This window comes from Sphaeramia orbicularis, chromosome 16 (genome assembly GCF_902148855.1).
Source record: "Sphaeramia orbicularis chromosome 16, fSphaOr1.1, whole genome shotgun sequence".
Lineage (NCBI taxonomy): Eukaryota > Metazoa > Chordata > Actinopteri > Kurtiformes > Apogonidae > Sphaeramia > Sphaeramia orbicularis.
This window is the reverse complement of record NC_043972.1, coordinates 32,518,973-32,537,933: the sequence shown is the minus strand read 5'-3', so window position 1 is coordinate 32,537,933 and position 18,961 is coordinate 32,518,973. Positions and strand designations below refer to the sequence as shown.

The following is an 18,961-nucleotide window of genomic DNA, read 5'->3' as shown; positions in this document are numbered from 1 at the left end:
GGCAAGTTACAGTAACAGTGACCACCTTGCCTAGAAAAAATAAATCAGCTAGCCACATGGCCAGTCACTGAGGGAGACTAGAGAAGACAACAGGTGGCTGTCAACTTAGAGAGAAAGAGGGTAATCATCCACTTAAAGGAGGGCAGCAAGTCTGTCTGCCACACCCCAGGCTTCACTAAGCAGGGCCAGGCAACAGCAGGAGGAAAGAATAAAGTAAAGCCACTTCAGATGGAGAGTGTGGATGACATTCAGCCAACCATTCTCTGTACAACTACGTTCAGTGATCTGTTATGTCAACAAAGATCTTCAGAGGTTTTCTGCCTATTGAACATGCCCATAAAACCAAAGAGCAACCATAGGATTTTAAACACATCTAAAAAAAAAAAAAAACCTGCTGATGCTGTATATATGATGACAGGTTCAATGTATCAATTACATAATTAGGCTACAGCGTCAAAAGAATCAAAGAGAAATAATCTTCATGATCATCATGCGTCAAGTCCAAACAAAGGCTGCCCATGCTCTTGAGTTTCACGAATGAACTTGATCATCTGCCTTGACAGAACAGTCTCGAACAGGAGCTTCTGAATGTTTTAACCCTCAAACCACCGGCAACCAAAAGCATGTACTGATCTAAAATGATTAATAATCATTGATCCACTACTGCTATCCATACAATTAAATAATTCAGGTAAAATGCAGTTCCTTGCAGGTTTTCACTGAAATGAGATATGAGACATTTGGACGTTCATATGCTCCATCATCTTCACCAATGAAACACATGCAGTTTGACTTATGACCATATTTGTAGATTCTTGTTTTTACATTTAGTTAATGACACATTTGTTAAAAACTCCAATTTGGTTTTAGTTTTCTCTGTTCTGATATAATAGCTTTTGATTTTTTATGAACAAACACATGATCAGCAAATTAAATCTAGGAAAATACCAGATTTTCATTGAAAAATGCAAAGGATAAAATAATAAATAGTGATAAATTGCTCAGGAAAGGTTAGATGTAGAGGGAAAAAAATGTTCCAGGTCTTTTAGGGTTAAACATAAACAGAATAAATACCAACAACTGACAATTAAAGATATGAATACCATAGTGAGAAATGAAGAGGGCTGCACCTTGGTTTGGTTCAAGTATGCTACAGAAAAGACTGAACGCGAAATCAGACAATTTACAGCCTAATAGCTTTTCCAGGCTGTGGATTATTTTTGCATTTGCAGCCTGTAGGGGAGGAGGCACTGTGCGTCTTTGTGTTCCCCCCACATTCTGAAAGTACACACTGGCCATAGCAGCAAATTCTAAAACCTTACAATTATCTGGTGAATTACTTTACAGTTACCTGCTTATTAATTCCTGTAGGACTTAATAAGCATGTTTACTGTGTCAGAATAGTTTACCTTTTTTATTAAACATTTGCAGAAGGGGATAAGCTAAACCAGTTAGGATCATCAATTTAATCAAATGGCAATGGCAATGTACATAGTGTGTGTGTGTGTATTCCACGCCACGTGTGTGTTTGCATATGTTTTCACTCAGCTCTTTGTGCTCATTCCCTCACATTACTCAAAGACACCAGGAGGCCCAATAAAACAAAGTGACAGAACACAGTAACTCTAAAAACATAAAATGTGTTTTAAGTCTCTGCTCAGTGCCAGTGCTCTTTTTTCAGTGAGTGTTGTTGAAATGCTATTAATCCTCAGTCAAATTAAGATCTGACGCTATTTCCCAAAACTGCCACTGTGTGAGTTCAACAAGTACCTCAATAAAGTAATCCAGTGGTAATAGAGGTAATTAAAGCTCATGCCTCTCTACCGAGGAAAACAAATTAACCATCATGACGTTGGATGTAAAATATACCCAGTTTTTGTAGGGTGCTTTTTTTACTCACCGATGCAGGCATGGACTCTGACAGATAGCTGTGTCCGAAGAATTATACTGTGTTTCTTTCCTCGTCTGTAAAAAAAACAGTAAGACAAACGAAGAGAAAGAGAAATGATATTTAGTTATAAAGCAATTTTAATTTTTGTGTAAGTACTTTTGTGTATGTTTGTAAACAAAAACATCAATTAACTGGCAAGAAAAACTGGGCAAAACAATCATCAAATATAAATTCATCCCTAAAAATGACATATTTGTGACTTTCTCACACTGCTTAATACTTTGCATAGACTGAAAACTGAAAGCAGGTTGAGAAGAAGAGCAGGCAATGGTGTCCTTTAGAGAAAATGAAGGATGGGAGCAACACAGAGGTCAGCCCCACCCCCCTGTATTAATGGAGATACGCCAAGACCCTATCACCCTCCTGTCAACTGCTAACAATGACTGAATGACAATACAAAACAAAGACAACAACAGTGAACCCCAATGCTATAGAACTGTGGAAGTAAAAGCATGTCAGAGCAGTACAGATTATAGTCTAACACATTTTTTTTTAGCTTGACAGGGTTTGCGGTGTTTAATGCAAATTTATGTGTTCAGAAAACCACACTTTAAAATAACAATGTGAACAGCATACTGCAAAAAAAAGAAAAGAGAAGAGAAAATAAAAAGTTTTGTTGCTGGGAACTGATTCTTAATTATTCTTAAAGCTGCAGGAACTGAAATGATTGGAAAAAAACACCAGAGCACACACTTTCCATCTGCAGCTCTACACTTTCAGGCCAATTCAAAGGAGAAAATATAAATATGGATGAACCTGACACTGGAAAAGTAAAGCTACTTTTCTAAAAGAATCTCATCAGCCATTGGTTAAAACAGCTGTCAATCATGTATTTAACCTTCCTACCTTTCTGAAAATGCCAAAATTTGGCCATTATAGGACTGAAAACACAGGGAAGGAGCAGAAACAACAGTCTCATGTCTTCTCAGAACACTTAAATTACACTATTCTGGATGGGAATTATGCAACGTTTGTCCAGTGATGCCAAAAACAAATCAAGAACTATACTTTTAATTTATCAAATGTTTTACCCAATGACAAGTGAACATTACGGTTTGCATAATACCACAGGCCCACTATAATCCATCAGAAACTAGACTTATTCTAGTATTAATACATCATCATAAATGTAGAATATGTCTTTTGTGGTGTATTTCTACTGGGGCTCTTTTTGCAGCATGACAGCTAGAAAAAGCTCGACCATGATGCAATTTTCTTGTCTTAAAGCAGGGGTGTCAAACTCATTTTCTTCCAGGGGCCATATTCAGCCCAATTTAATCTGAAATGGGCCGGACCAGTTAAATAACAGCATGATAGCCAATAAATCATGACAACTCCAAATTGTTTTAGCGCAAAAAAATGACATTCAATTATACCAATATTTATGTTTACAAACTATCCAAACAAAAAGGTTGTGAATAATCTGAAAAAAATGAAATTTGTTAAGAAATATAAGTACAATCTTATCAATATTTTGCCTTGACTTTTCATGCATACATATACATTACAAATCAGATCTACAAAGGCACAAAATAATGAGGCACAAAACTTTTAATAACAGGCAGAATATTGTTAAAATTGCATTTCATTCTCTTTAGACATTTCAGATTGTTCATATTTGTTCAGGTTATTCATATTTTATTGTTAAAAGGATAGTTTGTTAATGTAAACATTTTCATAATTTAATGTTTTTTGCATTAAATCAAAGAGAAAAATTGGTGTTGTCATTATTTATAGGTTATTATAATATTATTTTTGAGTTTGATGCCCTAACTTGCACTTTGCAAATTCATCCTGCGGGCCAGATTGGAACCTTTGGCGGGTCGGTTTTGGCCACCGGGATGCATGTTTGACACCTGTGTCTTAAGGTGTCACTACATTTGTTTACATTTGGGTAACAGATCGTAGCTTTAATCTCCAGACCAGCTCGTGTACTACTAAACCGATAGCAGACACAACTGTAGGGAGCGCAGCAGGTAAAGTTGCACAACACTCCCCGTCTAATTCAGCTCTTTGACAAATAGGCTTTTATTCATCCTGCACAAAGGCTGTGTGATTCTGCCTGGCGCGGCGCCAACATTCGACTGTCACTGTGTTAGTGACTGTCAAGCAGCAGTGGGTCTGACAGACACAAAAAGACGAGCAGCACATAAGGCCGCTCATTCTGCTGCATTTACCCCATAACTGCTTCACACATCCAGGCCTAAAGACACACTGACATCTTTCCTGTCATGACCAGTCAGTGGTAGACTGCGCTGACATGCACACAAGCATATTACATGGCAGGGAAAGTCTGCATATGCTCACTGTTTATCAAATATAATATCCAGCAACAAGCAGAGGCGACACAGGAGCAATATCTGTCAACATGGACCTTCACTGGTGAGATGAGACAGCAAACAGGAACTTAATCTGCAGCAATGCTGTTGAGGCAAACGGGTAACCAGAGCCATTTTGTCACGAATGTCTGCTTTCTCTCTGCTTCACTGCAACAGTATCCCTGTGATTAACCAAGACCTGAGGCTACACAGGCCAACGTGCTCATTATCAAATTAAACAAACGTGCGTGGACTATAAGTGAGGTTTTTCAGACCCCCCTCACCAATTAAATATAAAAATTGGACACGCTCACAGACAGTGCTGTAGGCCTGTAAAGACGGGTGTCCTAAGTTACATCATTACTATAAAGAATGTCAGACGAACAACAAATTGGTTACATGTTGGGATAATACCTACTGGATTCCTTGGTTCTCTCTTGGTCTTTTGTTCATCTCTGGCAGACTGTGCTGCTTTCTTTCACTGTATAATCAACCCAAGCACAGCTCCTATTGAATCTGATTTTTATCATTAGAAAATCATGTTTCTACGCAGTGTTGGAGTTCCATAATTAAATCACACAGATCAATATACAGGGTGGGGAAGCAAAATTTACAATGAACATTTAGTTGTTTTTTCTCAGCAGGCACTACGTCAGTTGTTTTGAAACCAAACATATATTGATGTCATAATCATACCTAACACTATTATCCATACCTTTTCAGAAACTTTTGCCCATATGAGTAATCAGGAAAGCAAACGTCAAAGAGTGTGTGATTTGCTGAATGCACTCGTCACACCAAAGGAGATTTCAAAAATAGTTGGAGTGTCCATAAAGACTGTTTATAATGGAAAGAAGAGAATGACTATGAGCAAAACTATTACGAGAAAGTCTGGAAGATACTATTAAAGAAGAATGGGAGAACTTGTCACCCGAATATTTGAGGAACACTTGCGCAAGTTTCAGGAAGTGTGTGAAGGCAGTTATTGAGAAAGAAGGAGGACACATAGAATATAAACATTTTCTATTATGTAAATTTTCTTGTGGCAAATAAATTCTCATGACTTTCAATAAACTAATTGGTCATACACTGTCTTTCAATCCCTGCCTCAAAATATTGTACATTTTGCTTCCCCACCCTGTAAATGTAACTGCAATTAGTTATAGTCACTGTGAAAATCTGTAATTTAATGAAAGTTACAAAGGGCTTACATCTGCATATACTCATTCTGGTAAAAAGTTTTTATGTAGAATGTAACACCCAATCCCATTAGTCTATTCTCAATCTAAACTCTTTGTTTCATGTTTTTAGCACTTTTTAACTTTATTAACCAGTTTAAAGCATTTGTTAGAAATTTCATACAGTTAAAATAACTCTTCCAAAACTACTTCTGCTACTAATCTTGAATGAAGGAATACATTAATCTTGAATTTCAATTCTACACAATGACTCACAAGGTCTGTTTTTGCATGTGATTGTTTCGTGTGCAAGTACTTTTTTAGGAACAGTTTGAAAAAAAAGCAATTTTTATATTTTTTTTGCAACAAGGTTACTTTTTCTGAGCTTTCACAGCATAAATAAAGGAATCACTTATGTGAATCAGAAGGCATTTGATAACAACAAAGATGGAGCTGGACCTGTTGATTTCAGCCACACTTATTTTTATATGAAGGAGAAAAATGATCAAGACAATGAGCTCACCAAACAACTAGGGCAAGGCAACAAAACGATCACGAAATATATCACGAAATAACTTTTCCTTGATAGAAATATGAGACATGCTTGATGCAATTTCGATAGAATTCATTGAACAGCCAATTATAATTAAGTAGCACCGCACCGAACCAATCATGCTAGAGCCACGTCAAGTTAGGTTGACACACACAGCACAGGTGTAAGAGCAGATACAGCACACACACTAATGTTTGGGCTGCAGCGGAAGATAATGACTGTTCCCTCAGGAGAAAATGTGACCGAGAACTTGGGCGACCAGGTGACTGAAAAGTAGGGTGTGAACCGTTTCAGTTCGGGGCCTTCAATACAATACCGAGGTGTACCGAACGAATACAGATAGCCTATGTGAAGAACGCAAACACTCATCTTTCCTTAAGTTTCACTTTCAGTTTTATGCCAAATACAGCAGTTAAAGAATGCACCTGCACGTATAAACCCCCGGTATTTTTTTGTGAAGATGGTCTGTTTTGTTTGTGTTCTCTTTTAAAACTTGAATGTTTTGGCCTGCTGGTCAGACTTTTAATTTAGTTTTAAATACACTGAACAAAAATATAAATGCACCACTTTTGTTTTTGCTCCCATTTTTCATGAGCTGAACTCAAAGATCTAAAACTTTTTCTATGTAGATAAAAGGCCTATTTCTCTCAAAAATTGTTCATAAATTTGTCTAAATCTGTGTTAGTGAGCACTTCTCCTTTGTCCTTTGCTGAGATAATCCATCCACCTCACAGGTGTGGCATATCAAGATGCTGGTTAGACAGCAGGATTATTGCACAGGTGTGACTTAGGCTGGCCACAATAAAAGGCCACTCTAAAATGTGCAGTTTTACTGTATTGGGTGGTCCAGGGGGGTCAGAAAACCAGTCAGTATTTGGTGTGACCACCATTTTCCTCGCACAGTCTTCTTCATGAATTCTATGAAACACCTTTGGAGATGGCTTATGGTAGAGAAATGAACATTCAATTCACAGGCAAAAGCTCTGGTGGAGATTCCTGAAGTCAGCATGCCAATTGCATATTCCCTCAAAACTTGTGACATCTGTGGTATTGTGGTGTGTGATAAAACTGCACATTTTGGAGTGGCCTTTTATTGTGGCCAGCCTAAGGCATACCTGTGCAAAAATCATGCTGTCTAATCAGCATCTTGATATGCCACACCTGTGAGGTGGATGGATTATCTCAGCAAAGAAGAAGTGTTCACTAACACAAATTTAGATAGATTTGTGAACAATATTTGAGAGAAATAAACCTTGTGTGTACACAGAAAAAGTTTTAGATCTTTGAGTTCAGCTCATGAAAAATGGGAGCAAAAACAAAAGTGGTGCGTTTATATTTTTGTTCAGTGTATATGTACTTATTTTATTGATCTAAACAGTTGTATAATGCCCATCAGCACATCTGTCATGTTCAGTCTCTGACAGAAAATAAATCATATTTAAATCAAAAATAACCTTCTGATGTCTTGACCACTAACATGAGTAACGGAAAATTTAAGCTTGACAAAAATAGTGATTTGATTTATATCGTGATATGATTTTTTTCCATATCACCCAGCCCTACAAACAACCAATCAAAATTAGATAAAATGATACTGATCATGCAGTAATGGTGGTGCCTCAGAGTACGACTGCAGACTCTTGTTAAACATTGCAGACATTAAAAGATGGAGTCCACTATAAATCTTTTTCCTAATGACATAAATGGTACCTTATTCATCATCAATAAAATGTTACAGGAATACAGTGGGATTCTCAACAATTACACCTGGCAATTGTAGCATAGACCCCACATTATTTTCTTCTCTTGGCTCTGCTCGGCTGTATATCTCCCTCATAAACCTTTGTCTTAATCCTAATATCCAGCGCAGCAGCGACTGAACCGGTGGATGTCTGCCAACTCCACGCTCTGGCTTTATCTAAGACAGCATTACTGATCCTGTTTATAAAACAACACAAATTGTGTACCCACAGAAAGTGAACCCACACACTTGGAATACAGTAAAGCCAGTACTTCCCCTCATGGACCAATTAATGCCAGACAAGAAGGCCCCACTAGGGCTCCTGACTCAGCACTTCTTGGTGAGCGCCATGGATTGTGATGAGGGACCCACGGAAAAACCGGGGGGTAAGAGGCTGAAAAATTAAGCTAAGACTATCAGCAGAATTCATTTCCCTCAGAGGGGCTGATTTGCTAAACATTTACCAGCTCTCACACTTAGCCACACACACACACACACACACACACACACACACATGTTCACATGCTAAACAATCACCAAGCTGTTCTATTCTGTTAATAATACCCTTAAACTGCTAGGCAAACACAGTGGGGACAACTGGTGTTTTATTTCCCTCCTTGAAGTTTAAGCTGCACTGTGTTTGACAATTCTTCTGGTTCTTTTCAAATGCACTTTCTTTTTTCCTCAAATGAAAATCTTGTGTGCTGTGAGCGTCTGTGAAACAATGTCCAAGTGGGTCAGAAAAAAATGAAAATAATGAAAGCGGAGCTGTCCTGAGAGAGATGATAGGATACAATGAGAAACTCGGAGTAGCTGAGGCCTACAGAGCAGAGAAAAGTTGGATTTTAATGTGCTCGATGTCTGAGCAGTTGACGAACGCATCACGAATACACAATAAAAACAAGAAGGGCATGATCAGCACAAAGTTGTTGGTTTTCACATGTCCTTTATTCTGTATGTGCTAAGGCAGTGAAAGTCCAAAAAGTGTCTTCTCCTATGCTACATGTCAGCTACACATCTCACATGCTGAATCAATTAGGCGGTCAATAACAGGACCGCATGTTATCTTCTAAAGACAAGCCAGGGAATACGTCCTTGAGGACCTAACTTTACTAATCATCTGTCAATCAATGCCACATATCTGAGCAAAAACAACATCAAGCCCAACCACGCACATGAGCACTGTGTAACATTTTTCCTACATCAGATCCAAGTTCCCCTGAAAAGTTAAAATGGGCTCACACTCTTCAATCCACAAAAAACATTCAGCGGCTATAAATGTCTGTGAGCCCGTCTAATGATGACTTGTCAATTGACTACAAACGAAGGGACGTTTGTGCATGAGATTCGTTCAATCTGTCATAGCTGGGAACCTGAAAGATACACCTTAAACTGTGCGTATGCTGTGTCTCCTCTATATGGTCAGTTTATAAGTTGAAGTGAGACTGTATCAGAGATGGGACAGGGGATTTATGAGTCACAATCTCCTATAGCTGAGCTTCATAACATGGTGTGGAAGTGATTATGGTCCTTAAGCTCTTGTGACATGGATATCTCCTGGCTCTGCAGCGTTCTGTCAGAGGATCATACTTTAATCTGATTGTAAAGACACTAGGTATGACACAGGCACCTCAGGAATGTAACCTGTCATTAATATCAATTACAGATGGATTCAATAGCCAATGATCGGGAGAGTTCAGGAACTCAGGAAGCATACGGTTTGCTTCTCTTTTCAGTCAATGATGGCTGGACTTGAAGTAAATAAATGAAAGCACCATTTGGCTTGTTAACTGTGGTTAGTGCGTTGGTGTTACTTAAAGATCAGCTTCTAAAATCCCCTAAAAAAACAGGGAAATTCACAAATACTTTTCTGAAAGGTCATAGGTTTGGAGCTCTGACTGCTGCTGACAGATTTCATGTAATATCAGAAGGGTGAAAACAAAAGTAAAATCAGATAAGAAAAGGTGCAATGCTCCATCAGATGTTTTATTAGCTCAATAATCATCAAATCAACAACATGGAGCAGTGGGGGGGTGTACTCCTGGACACATCAGCGCCATAAAAGAGCCAGAGAGCACAACTGCCCTATTTTTGCAAAATAATTGGCTAACCACCTTCACCCCCAACCTCCTCAGACAACACTGTGTGGGTTTAATGACACACATCCATACCTGCCTGTGCCAGCTGGCACAACACAGGCCCTGGCAGGCTAAGCCTTTGACGAGAGAAGAAGTGGACCACTTTAACCTCACAGCTCTCAATAAGCTCCTAACAATTTCAGATGAAACTGGGAAAAGACAGCACTCTCAACATCCAATAGAAACATCAAGCCAGAGAGTAACTTATGAATTCCAAGTTGGACAAATAAATCCATACATGTTTGTGGTCCAGCCGACCAGGGACTCTCATGCCAACCTTGGGTTGTAAGCATCTAAAGTGGGCAGCACATGAATGATATATGAACACTCTCCTCAGCGCATGAAAAACATGTGGAGTTAATAAAGTAATTGGCCAACAAAAGTGTATGAAACAATAATGAAACTAACACAATTTTAAACCTTTCTTTTCTTCATCCAGATCTACGAAGTATGACAAGTCTTGTTTAACTACATATTACAGAGAAAAGTTGAGCTCAATCAAAAGCTGAGAACTGTAGAGTGGAAGGTGTGCATTTGTAGTTTGAGTTCTTCTAATGAGAACACTGTGGTAAAGTTCAATTGTGATGAGGGTGATTACTCATGAGACACGTCTACACCTCATAAGTGGTTTAGATGACATCAGTGCTGCTGCTCTGCCAGGGAGGCCAGGTATTTTAAGGGACACGAATGGATGGATGCCATGGAAACTCTGAGACATTTAATCAATAAAAAATGTTGACTTCTAAGACAGAGCTGATAAATACATATAAAGACTCAGACTTTATATGCTAGGGCTTTAACAGCATCACTCCCACTTATCCAAAAACAACATGACATAAACTAATTCAGTGTGTCACTGATTCACAGAGGAGTTGGTGAAGATACTCAAATTAAATGATTATTGTCATGAATGATGTCTGTGTAAAGCCTTTTCCCTGGACTCTTCCACTGATTTAGCGCCTCTTGCTTTTGGACAGGACAGTTCAATTAGCTGAGACCATCACTAACTCACTTGATCTGAATCCAAAGCACTGTAATGGATTCAACTGAGAGAGAGGAGCAATAACCACGGGTCTATTATACATACGTTGATGATCAGGGATCGAAAACTCTGTCCTGTGACATTTGACTTAAGAGTCTTAGTCTTGTATTGTCAATCTCAGAAGCTCTTGAATTTTTTAAGAGGCAAATGAATTCAGTTTAAAACATTTAACTGAGGTGCAGTGTTATTTCCTTTCAATTTCTTGAGTGCATGTAAGTGTTTGAAGAGTGAAAGAATGAGATCTGATTTCATCTTACCCTCCATCCTCTTGAAATCCCTCCAGTTCATCTTTCTGCTCTGCCAGGGTCGACTCCAAGTCCAGGTAACCACCATTATGGGACAACTGCAGTGCACAGTCATCAGCCTACACAAAAAGGAGACAGGTGAACATGTGTTAGTCATTAATGTCCAGAAGACCTTAATATTTATCCTTCTGCAATAAAGAAGATTTGACACACATCATTTAAAGCTGGGATCATCTTAACTTAAGTATCATTCAAATCTACATTTCAAAAGGGCAATGCAAACCAGTTTTGGACTTTGGTGTCTTGTAGGGATCATGACACAGTCTGACCTCAAAATGAGTTAACTTATCCTAGACTGTGTTTGAGTTCAATCTCTGTAGAGTTGTTTCATCTATAGTTATGTTCTGAATGATTCATGTAGTTTAGGTACAGTTGGCAGTGGAGCCATATAGAGTCATTTTATCAAGTCCTGTCAGCACTCTACAATGACAAGCTGAGCAAGGTTAAAGAGAAGTCGTGCAGATTCTGGACTTGGCAGCGTGGTGCCTTGTATCTCCCCACTCTCCCCGACTGATAAACTTTCATCACGCGGGACAGTTTCAGAGAGAAGGCATGATTTGTGTGATCTTGAATAGTTGTCATTGGCTGAGTGCAGTCAGCGTGCTAAAATATGAGAGGATCTGTTCACTTGTCTGGCTGACCTCCAAATTAGAGACGTTAACCTATTTATATTCTGAGTCTGTCAGCTCAGCGGGACAGTGACTCCAACGGTGAGGCAGAGGACGGGAAAACAAACAGCATTAGAGGAGGGCATATATAAAACTGAAGTAGAGAGCACAATAACAACATTCCATATATATGTTTGATCCAGTCATCTGAACTGTATATCAGTTATAGACATTTGTTTTTATATTGTATTTGCTTTTGTGGCTGTCTGCCTAGGGACTGAAGATAGAAATTGGCTTTTAGCTAAATCTAGTGCAATAAACCTCATTTAAGGATGCACAGATTGCAAAATTCTTGGCACGTTACTTTCAGTTCCTTTATTTATTTAGTTTTTTGATGTTATTTATCCCCTTTAACAAAGAAATCTCCATTGTATACAAGTCTTTCACCCATTCGTTACATTATTTTTGAATGAACACTAATTCAATTTAGACAAATGTAAGAAAAACCTTAAACTATAAAGACCCAGTGCTACTTTTGTGGCAGGTCCAAAGTAAGTTTTTTTCTTAATATTTAACGTTTCTTAATTCATCAATCACCATTTATTATAATATTATCCCCTGCATTTTGTGGTTTTTCAGTGAAAATCAGTTTTGTTTTGTTTTTACCAATATTTCATTTAGTGATCATGTTGAGATTCATAAAAGCTCAGATTAAAGTTGAGGAATATCATATCATAAACACAGAAAACTCAAGAATAAGTGACTTTTTCAGCAAAGACATCAATAACTCAACATAAACTCAAGTCTACAACCATTGTCAAAATTCATGGATTTTACTGGTGAATCAATGTTGTAGAAGATGACGGTGTTTCCACATTCACTACAGACCCTCTGAACGTCCAAATGGGTCATATCTGATGACCATGAAAAGATGACAAACTGCATCTTACACCAATTATTTAAATGTATTGATAGGATTAGTGGTTCAGAAGCTATTAAACATTTTAGATCAGTATATGCTTTTGGTTGTCAGGGGCTGTTTGGGTCTTTTTGGGTTAATATATACCCAAGATGAATATCTGCTGCTTCCATCCATAAAAAACATCTTATATACCGATACTGATGTCAGGCTGATAAATCAGAGCATCCCTAATCTCTTTTTGTATAAGATTAATGCATTTGTACATGGTTCCTGACAAATAACAGCGAATAAACTTAACTGTACAGTCCTTTTTTTAGCTCATATCCAGAGCTGTGTACTGTTGCACAGACTATTATGTATTTTCTCATTTAACATCCCAAATCATATCCTTCTAAGTTTTTATTTTTGTGAAATGCAAGAAAAGAAACACATGTAAACAACTACATGCAGTTTTTCAAAGCATGTGTCTTTTAAATTTGACTGGTTATTGCTGGGCCTGATGCCGTTCACATTCCACCAACATATGATAGTAACTTAATTGAACATGAAGGAAAAAGGCTGGGAAAGACATTATGGTTCTGATGGCTTTGATCTGCTAAGCCGCTCTGTTTGTATTACAGCACTACAGCACTCAAGGACTGTCATATTTGAGAAGTGAAACAAAACATGTGGTTGGTTAGGATAACTCTCACTCTCTTTCCAACTTTCTTCCCCTTTTGCTCCTTTTCGGGCCGTCCTGTTTGCTTTCCATGAATGGTAAACCAAAACATTATTGTTGGAGTAATAGTTCTATCATCATTTTGGGAGGACACCAAGATAAAGTGGAAGAAATGTAGTTAGCATACAGGTAGGAGGGTTAATCGTTATATAAAGATACAAAAACACAGTAGTCTAAGAGAAAAAAATACAGACAAAGATGTAAACAGAAAATCTAAGCAACTACTTCTCCAGATCACAGGACAGATTCAGGACTCAGGGAATCCAGGCTCACAGGCCAAAGATAGCCCAGTATTTTAATGCCAATAGACTGACATGTTTTTGAAATTAATGGATGTGACAGTAATATGAAATGTAGCATGAAGAAGACATACTAAATCATATAGTCTGACCAGTGGCTGGGCCCTGACATGTCAGACACTGAACCAGTCCAAGGAAAACTTGTTCTTTTATTGAATGTTTGTTAATTCCTCCAACCAGGACTCTTGCCAGCGTCCAAAACCAGTATAATGATTCCAAAATACGCACTTCAGGCCTACGCTTCTAGCTAGTTCTGGATGTTTTTGTGTCTCCCCTTACCTTAGCTGCCACCCAGGAAATACAGTTGTTGTGACTACAGCTGCTTCTAACCCTAATGATGAAGCGTACACGACAGAGCAGACCTGATGTTGTCCATGGGCTGTACTTTTTTTTTTATCTTTGTACATATTTCAGTTCTTCAAAGCTATATTTTAATTATTGTTGAACTGAATGTTGACTAAACAGTCAGAAAAGCCTCTGCTCTCTTTCACACTCTCTATCACAACCTCAAATAGACAAAACATTGGGCTGAAGTTGCAGCTGTAACTAGTAATTAGCTAACTGTGGATTCAAGAAATGCGTTTCCCCACATAACGTTTCCACTTCCAAACCATGAGTAAAAAAGCAGAAGTGTGCACCAGACCTATACAAATCCATTAATCCACCCCTATCTGTACATCCTTCTATCTGCTCACCATCTAAACATTATCACGTCTATTCTCCATCTCCGGTTCTCATTATGCAACCGGTCTAGATTACCCATCACCACTCTTGCACTAAATATCCAGGCCAAGTGATGCACATAAGTGTCCTTTAATCCATCTACAGCACAGGTAACCGGAACCAGATTATCAGCAGCACCGGCTTCCTTAGCTGTCCTCTGCCCACGACATGAACCCATGGCAGCCCTGTGATGGCGAGGTCCAGAGACTTAAACCACAAGTGCTCCACTCACACACTGAGGTCTGGCCTCTCCCTTCAACCACCATACTGTGGTCCACTGACCAGGGAGGCAGTTAAGGCAGAAAAACTAAAAATAAACACCATGCAATTTCCAATTTAAAACTGCTATCTCACTCCAAATTTCTTTGTATTGCGCAGGGGGGAAGACATCTGGAATGAGATAGGATACTGTTTATTTGAAAGAAACACAGAAACTATTGCACACAGTTTAGTGCAAATATTAGACCTGTGTTACCTAACCTGATGAAATTTTCTAAGGTGTGCTCAACAATGGAAGCAAAACACATTTCAAGTATGTGTGATAAAGGTGAGGATGGTGTTTGTGGGTTTTCTATTAAGGCAACTGATTTAGAACACACTTGATGCATGAAGGAGCAACCACAACAGCAATCTTCTGTTCCTGTCAAGCATGCGGTGGATGAGTCCATCCACAGATACTGCATACTTCAGAAAAGAACCGTCTGCTGAGACAACACTGCAAAATGCAGAGACCAGCAAAACCTCAACTCTGCATAACAATGTGTAAAAGAATTTAAAGGAGCTCTGACAGGCATGAAGGAGGAACCTGTATTTTACAGCATTTAACATAACTTCTCATTATGGGACTCTGTAATTCTTTAAGGAAAAAAATGCACGAAAACAACCGGCCCAACATTTGAAATTGGTAAAGTGAGAGTCCAGTCTCCCACACTTCTCTCCCACAATCCCCATCCTTGAGTTTTACTTTGCAAAGTGATACAAGGCCTCAAGGCCACCAAGCCACTGACTGAAAAAAAATGTTATGAAGGACTTTTGATGCATTCTTTGTGTTGACATAAACAACAGAATTTGGGGGGGGGGGGAATCCACTGTAAATGAATCACTATTCCTTTATCACCAAACAAGTAATGACAAGTCATATTGGACTTTCCTTAAAAAATATGCTCATTTTACTGTACTCACAAACTGTCTATTACAAAGCAATGTTTCAGAACAAAAAAAAAATCAACATTGCTCTCATAATACACTACATGCACAGTTATAATAAACCATACCACAGTGTTTTCCATCAACTAAAAAGAAAGAACTTACATCCTGACAACGGCTAATCATTTACTGTATGAACTTGTTGATATAAACTGTAAACACTCATTATTATGAGCTGAAGTTGAGGTTTGACTCTGTACAGCAACACAAGTAAACTCATCTCATGTAAAACCCAATGATCATCATACAATACACACACAGACATACACTGGTCTGTTGTCTACAGCCTGGAACTGACAGGAACAGCATATGCTAACTGTTCTGACTCTGTCTGCACCATGTGTTAGTGCTGCGCTGTGCTATTTATACCAGGCTGACCTGCACATCCACAGGGACAGAGTTTAAAGACAACAGGTTTGTTGTCTGTGGTATTTACAGGTTCACTCCAGAGTCTTCACATTTTTGGGGATTGGAATCCCTTCAAGTTCTTGCTCAAATGTGGGGAGATGTTCATACCATCCACCTGAATTGTTTTCTTTGAACAAAATTCACACAATACAGCTCACACAACTCAATATTTACGATCATGTTCATGGCTAAAGCTGAGAAACAAGGCACTGCAGACCCCACCACCAGTACTCCCTCTCCATCTAGTTTGTGGTCCAGCTGGCCTCCTACTAAACTAAGACCAGTTGGCTGTGCAAGTACATCAACTCTTTGTTTGTGTTTTTAATTCTACCCGCTTCCCGCTTCTCTCTCAAACAGTGGTAAGTGTTCCCATCCCACCCTGCTGGTCAGACTGAGTGGGCTGCAGAATCAGAGCCAGGCTTGTGGTGATCCACAGCATCCTGAGGCTTCCGTGACTTATCTTACCAACTCTACTCAAACAAGATGGAGCAGCATTGATCTGACAGAATGAAGAAAGACCCAAATTAACTTTCTATTTACGCGACTTCCTGGCCAGACTAAGATAAATACTCATAAAGACCTAACCTCAGATGAGGTGGCCCCTTCGCTTTGTTTATGATCAGCTGATGGGGACTTTTGCAAAAATGTGTTTGGATGTTTTATGGTCTAATCAGACTGCACAGTCAGGTTTCAATCAAACTTCTCAAGAGATAGCTTTCTGAAAACAAACAGAAAACTGGCTTTTGTGTAAACTTCCACAGGTTATGGGATTGTTGAAGTTTATGTGGTTATGGTCGATTTTGGCAGATAAAAGGTGTATTAACTGTTTAAAAAGGAGATTTGACAAAGAAACTGAGGGATGTCAAAAATGTCAAAAACAGAGGCAATAAAAAAGTACTGTTTGGATATATGACAAATCTGGATTCAGATGAAATCTAATGGACATGAATTAAAATCCTTTGATCTGGATCAATCTAGTCATCGAATAAGCTCTTCCCATCTCTTTACAAATGACAAACAGGACATTTGATCCCAACCACTCCAACTGGCTATGCAATGACATGAATGGTTTCCTAAAAAGATTCCAGTTCAGGTCATTTATGATACCACAAATGAGAAAAACTATTCCTTCTTCTCATTTAATGACAAAGCTGCCTCAAAATATTGCAGAAGTGTGAAAGTAGTGTTATATAAGGCAGGTTAAACTGAAAGGGTGTGACTGTTGTGGCTGAGGTAAACATTAATAGATGCCTGCCTCCACCTCTCTGCCAAAAAATGTGTGTTTTAATCCTCTTCAGCATCGCCTCATATTACTTATTATCAAATCATACTGACACTGTGAATACTCCAGCTGTCCGCAGAATTCTGCTTCCTCAGCATCCTACACCAGCTAGGGCAAAGAGGTGCAGTATGTTGTTGATGGTGACCTCATCAGCACATTTAAGTTAATTAAAAACCAAAATTAGATCTTCATAACACACACTTTAAAGAGGCACAGTCAAGACACGAGTATGCTGCATACCTTCTGTGGAGCTTTCAGCAGCCTGTGGACTCCAGCAATCTGATTTATTAGTGGAATATCTTCCCTGAAAGTGTACAGAGGTGGTCTGGTGGGCTCTGGGAAATTGGTGCTGTTAAACGGATCAGTATCATCTAAGAACTGTACCCTGCATACAAACGTAGCCATGATGTATCCATGCAAGACGCTTTTGGAGATGATCAAAATAGTGGATGCGACACCAAAGCTTCTGTGACAGACGCGCAGACTACCGGCAGGTCTTCTGCACTAGCACAATCCTGCACCCTCTGTTATCCTTGGACCTTCTCCATTCGCTTCACGCAGTGCAGAGGACTCCGGACAGGGTACACAACAGTCCACCAGTACAGATCCGGCTGCTCAGAGCGGGCTGAGACCGAGCAGGGCAGCGGTGTCCAAGGGCATTGCGGGCGGTTGAGGCGCCGGGGGAGACTGAGACTGAGGCTGCGGACGGGACTGCAACACTTGGCGCCTGGTCTGTGAGAGAGATGGGAAGAAGCGGCTCCCTCCTCCAGCACTAACTCTGCCAGGGGACACAGCAGCCGGAGCCCAGCCGGCAGACACAGCTCAGATTACAGGCACAACGGCGACCTCCAGTGGCCGAGAGGGGAAGTACAGACAGGGGTCCTCATCCACACTGGCACCGGTCCAGAAAGGCTGGGTATTATCATTATAGACTGTTGAAAAGGCACACACACACACACACACACACACACACACACACACACACACAGAAAGAGTATTGAAAAGTCACATTTTGAGTACTGAAATAAAGGGCGCCCCACCTGTCTCACATGAAAAAGACGATAGGAATCACACAAAATAATTTTACAAAAACATGAATATTTAAATAAATGAGCTACACATGATGCAGCCCATGAATACTGTGTATAGATGAGTTTCAGTGTTTACTAACAACAGTGACGTCATTAATATGCGCGCACAACTCGGAGGCAAAAACAGGAGTACCAGCTCCAGCCGGCTCACATCAGCCGCCTCCGGGCTCTACCCTGGTACTTGGGGACGAGCAGATATGTTAGCTCTAAAACGGTCCATTAACTGTCTCTGTCCAAAAGCCGATCCCATCTTCTCTTTCACGGCCGCATAATTTGACTTAACTGCATCAGGAAGGCTGTCCCATAGTAGAAAAGCAGACTGTCACAGACGGGGGGGCAGTGTTGTCACCAGCTCCAGCTGAACTCACCGGTGTCACCCACCGTAGCTCCAACTGCCACTTCCAGCTGCTTCACCCAGCTGAGGAAACTCTGGCTGCCATCGCCGGCAAAGGGAGCAGGTAGATCCACAATCACTCTC

The 18,961-nt window shown here is 39.6% G+C and overlaps 1 protein-coding gene across 4 annotated transcripts in view; it reads right to left on the bottom strand.

Moving 5' to 3' along the window:
- The window catches only part of fhod3b (formin homology 2 domain containing 3b), a 114,318-nt gene extending 96,184 nt beyond the window's left edge, over window positions 1-18,134 (bottom strand). For 3 of the 4 annotated variants that reach the window (XM_030157322.1, XM_030157323.1, XM_030157325.1), the window contains exons 1-3: window positions 17,633-18,133; window positions 11,179-11,285; window positions 1,901-1,965 (exon numbers count right to left, since the gene is read on the bottom strand). In XM_030157322.1, coding sequence (XP_030013182.1) covers window positions 1,901-1,965; window positions 11,179-11,285; window positions 17,633-17,797 — 337 coding nt within the window. In that variant the 5' untranslated portion in view covers window positions 17,798-18,133. Of the gene's footprint in view, window positions 1-1,900; window positions 1,966-11,178; window positions 11,286-17,632 lie in introns of all 4 variants that reach the window. The other variant, XM_030157321.1, reaches the window with a different exon arrangement.
- Between the last annotated feature and the right edge of the window lie 827 nt (window positions 18,135-18,961).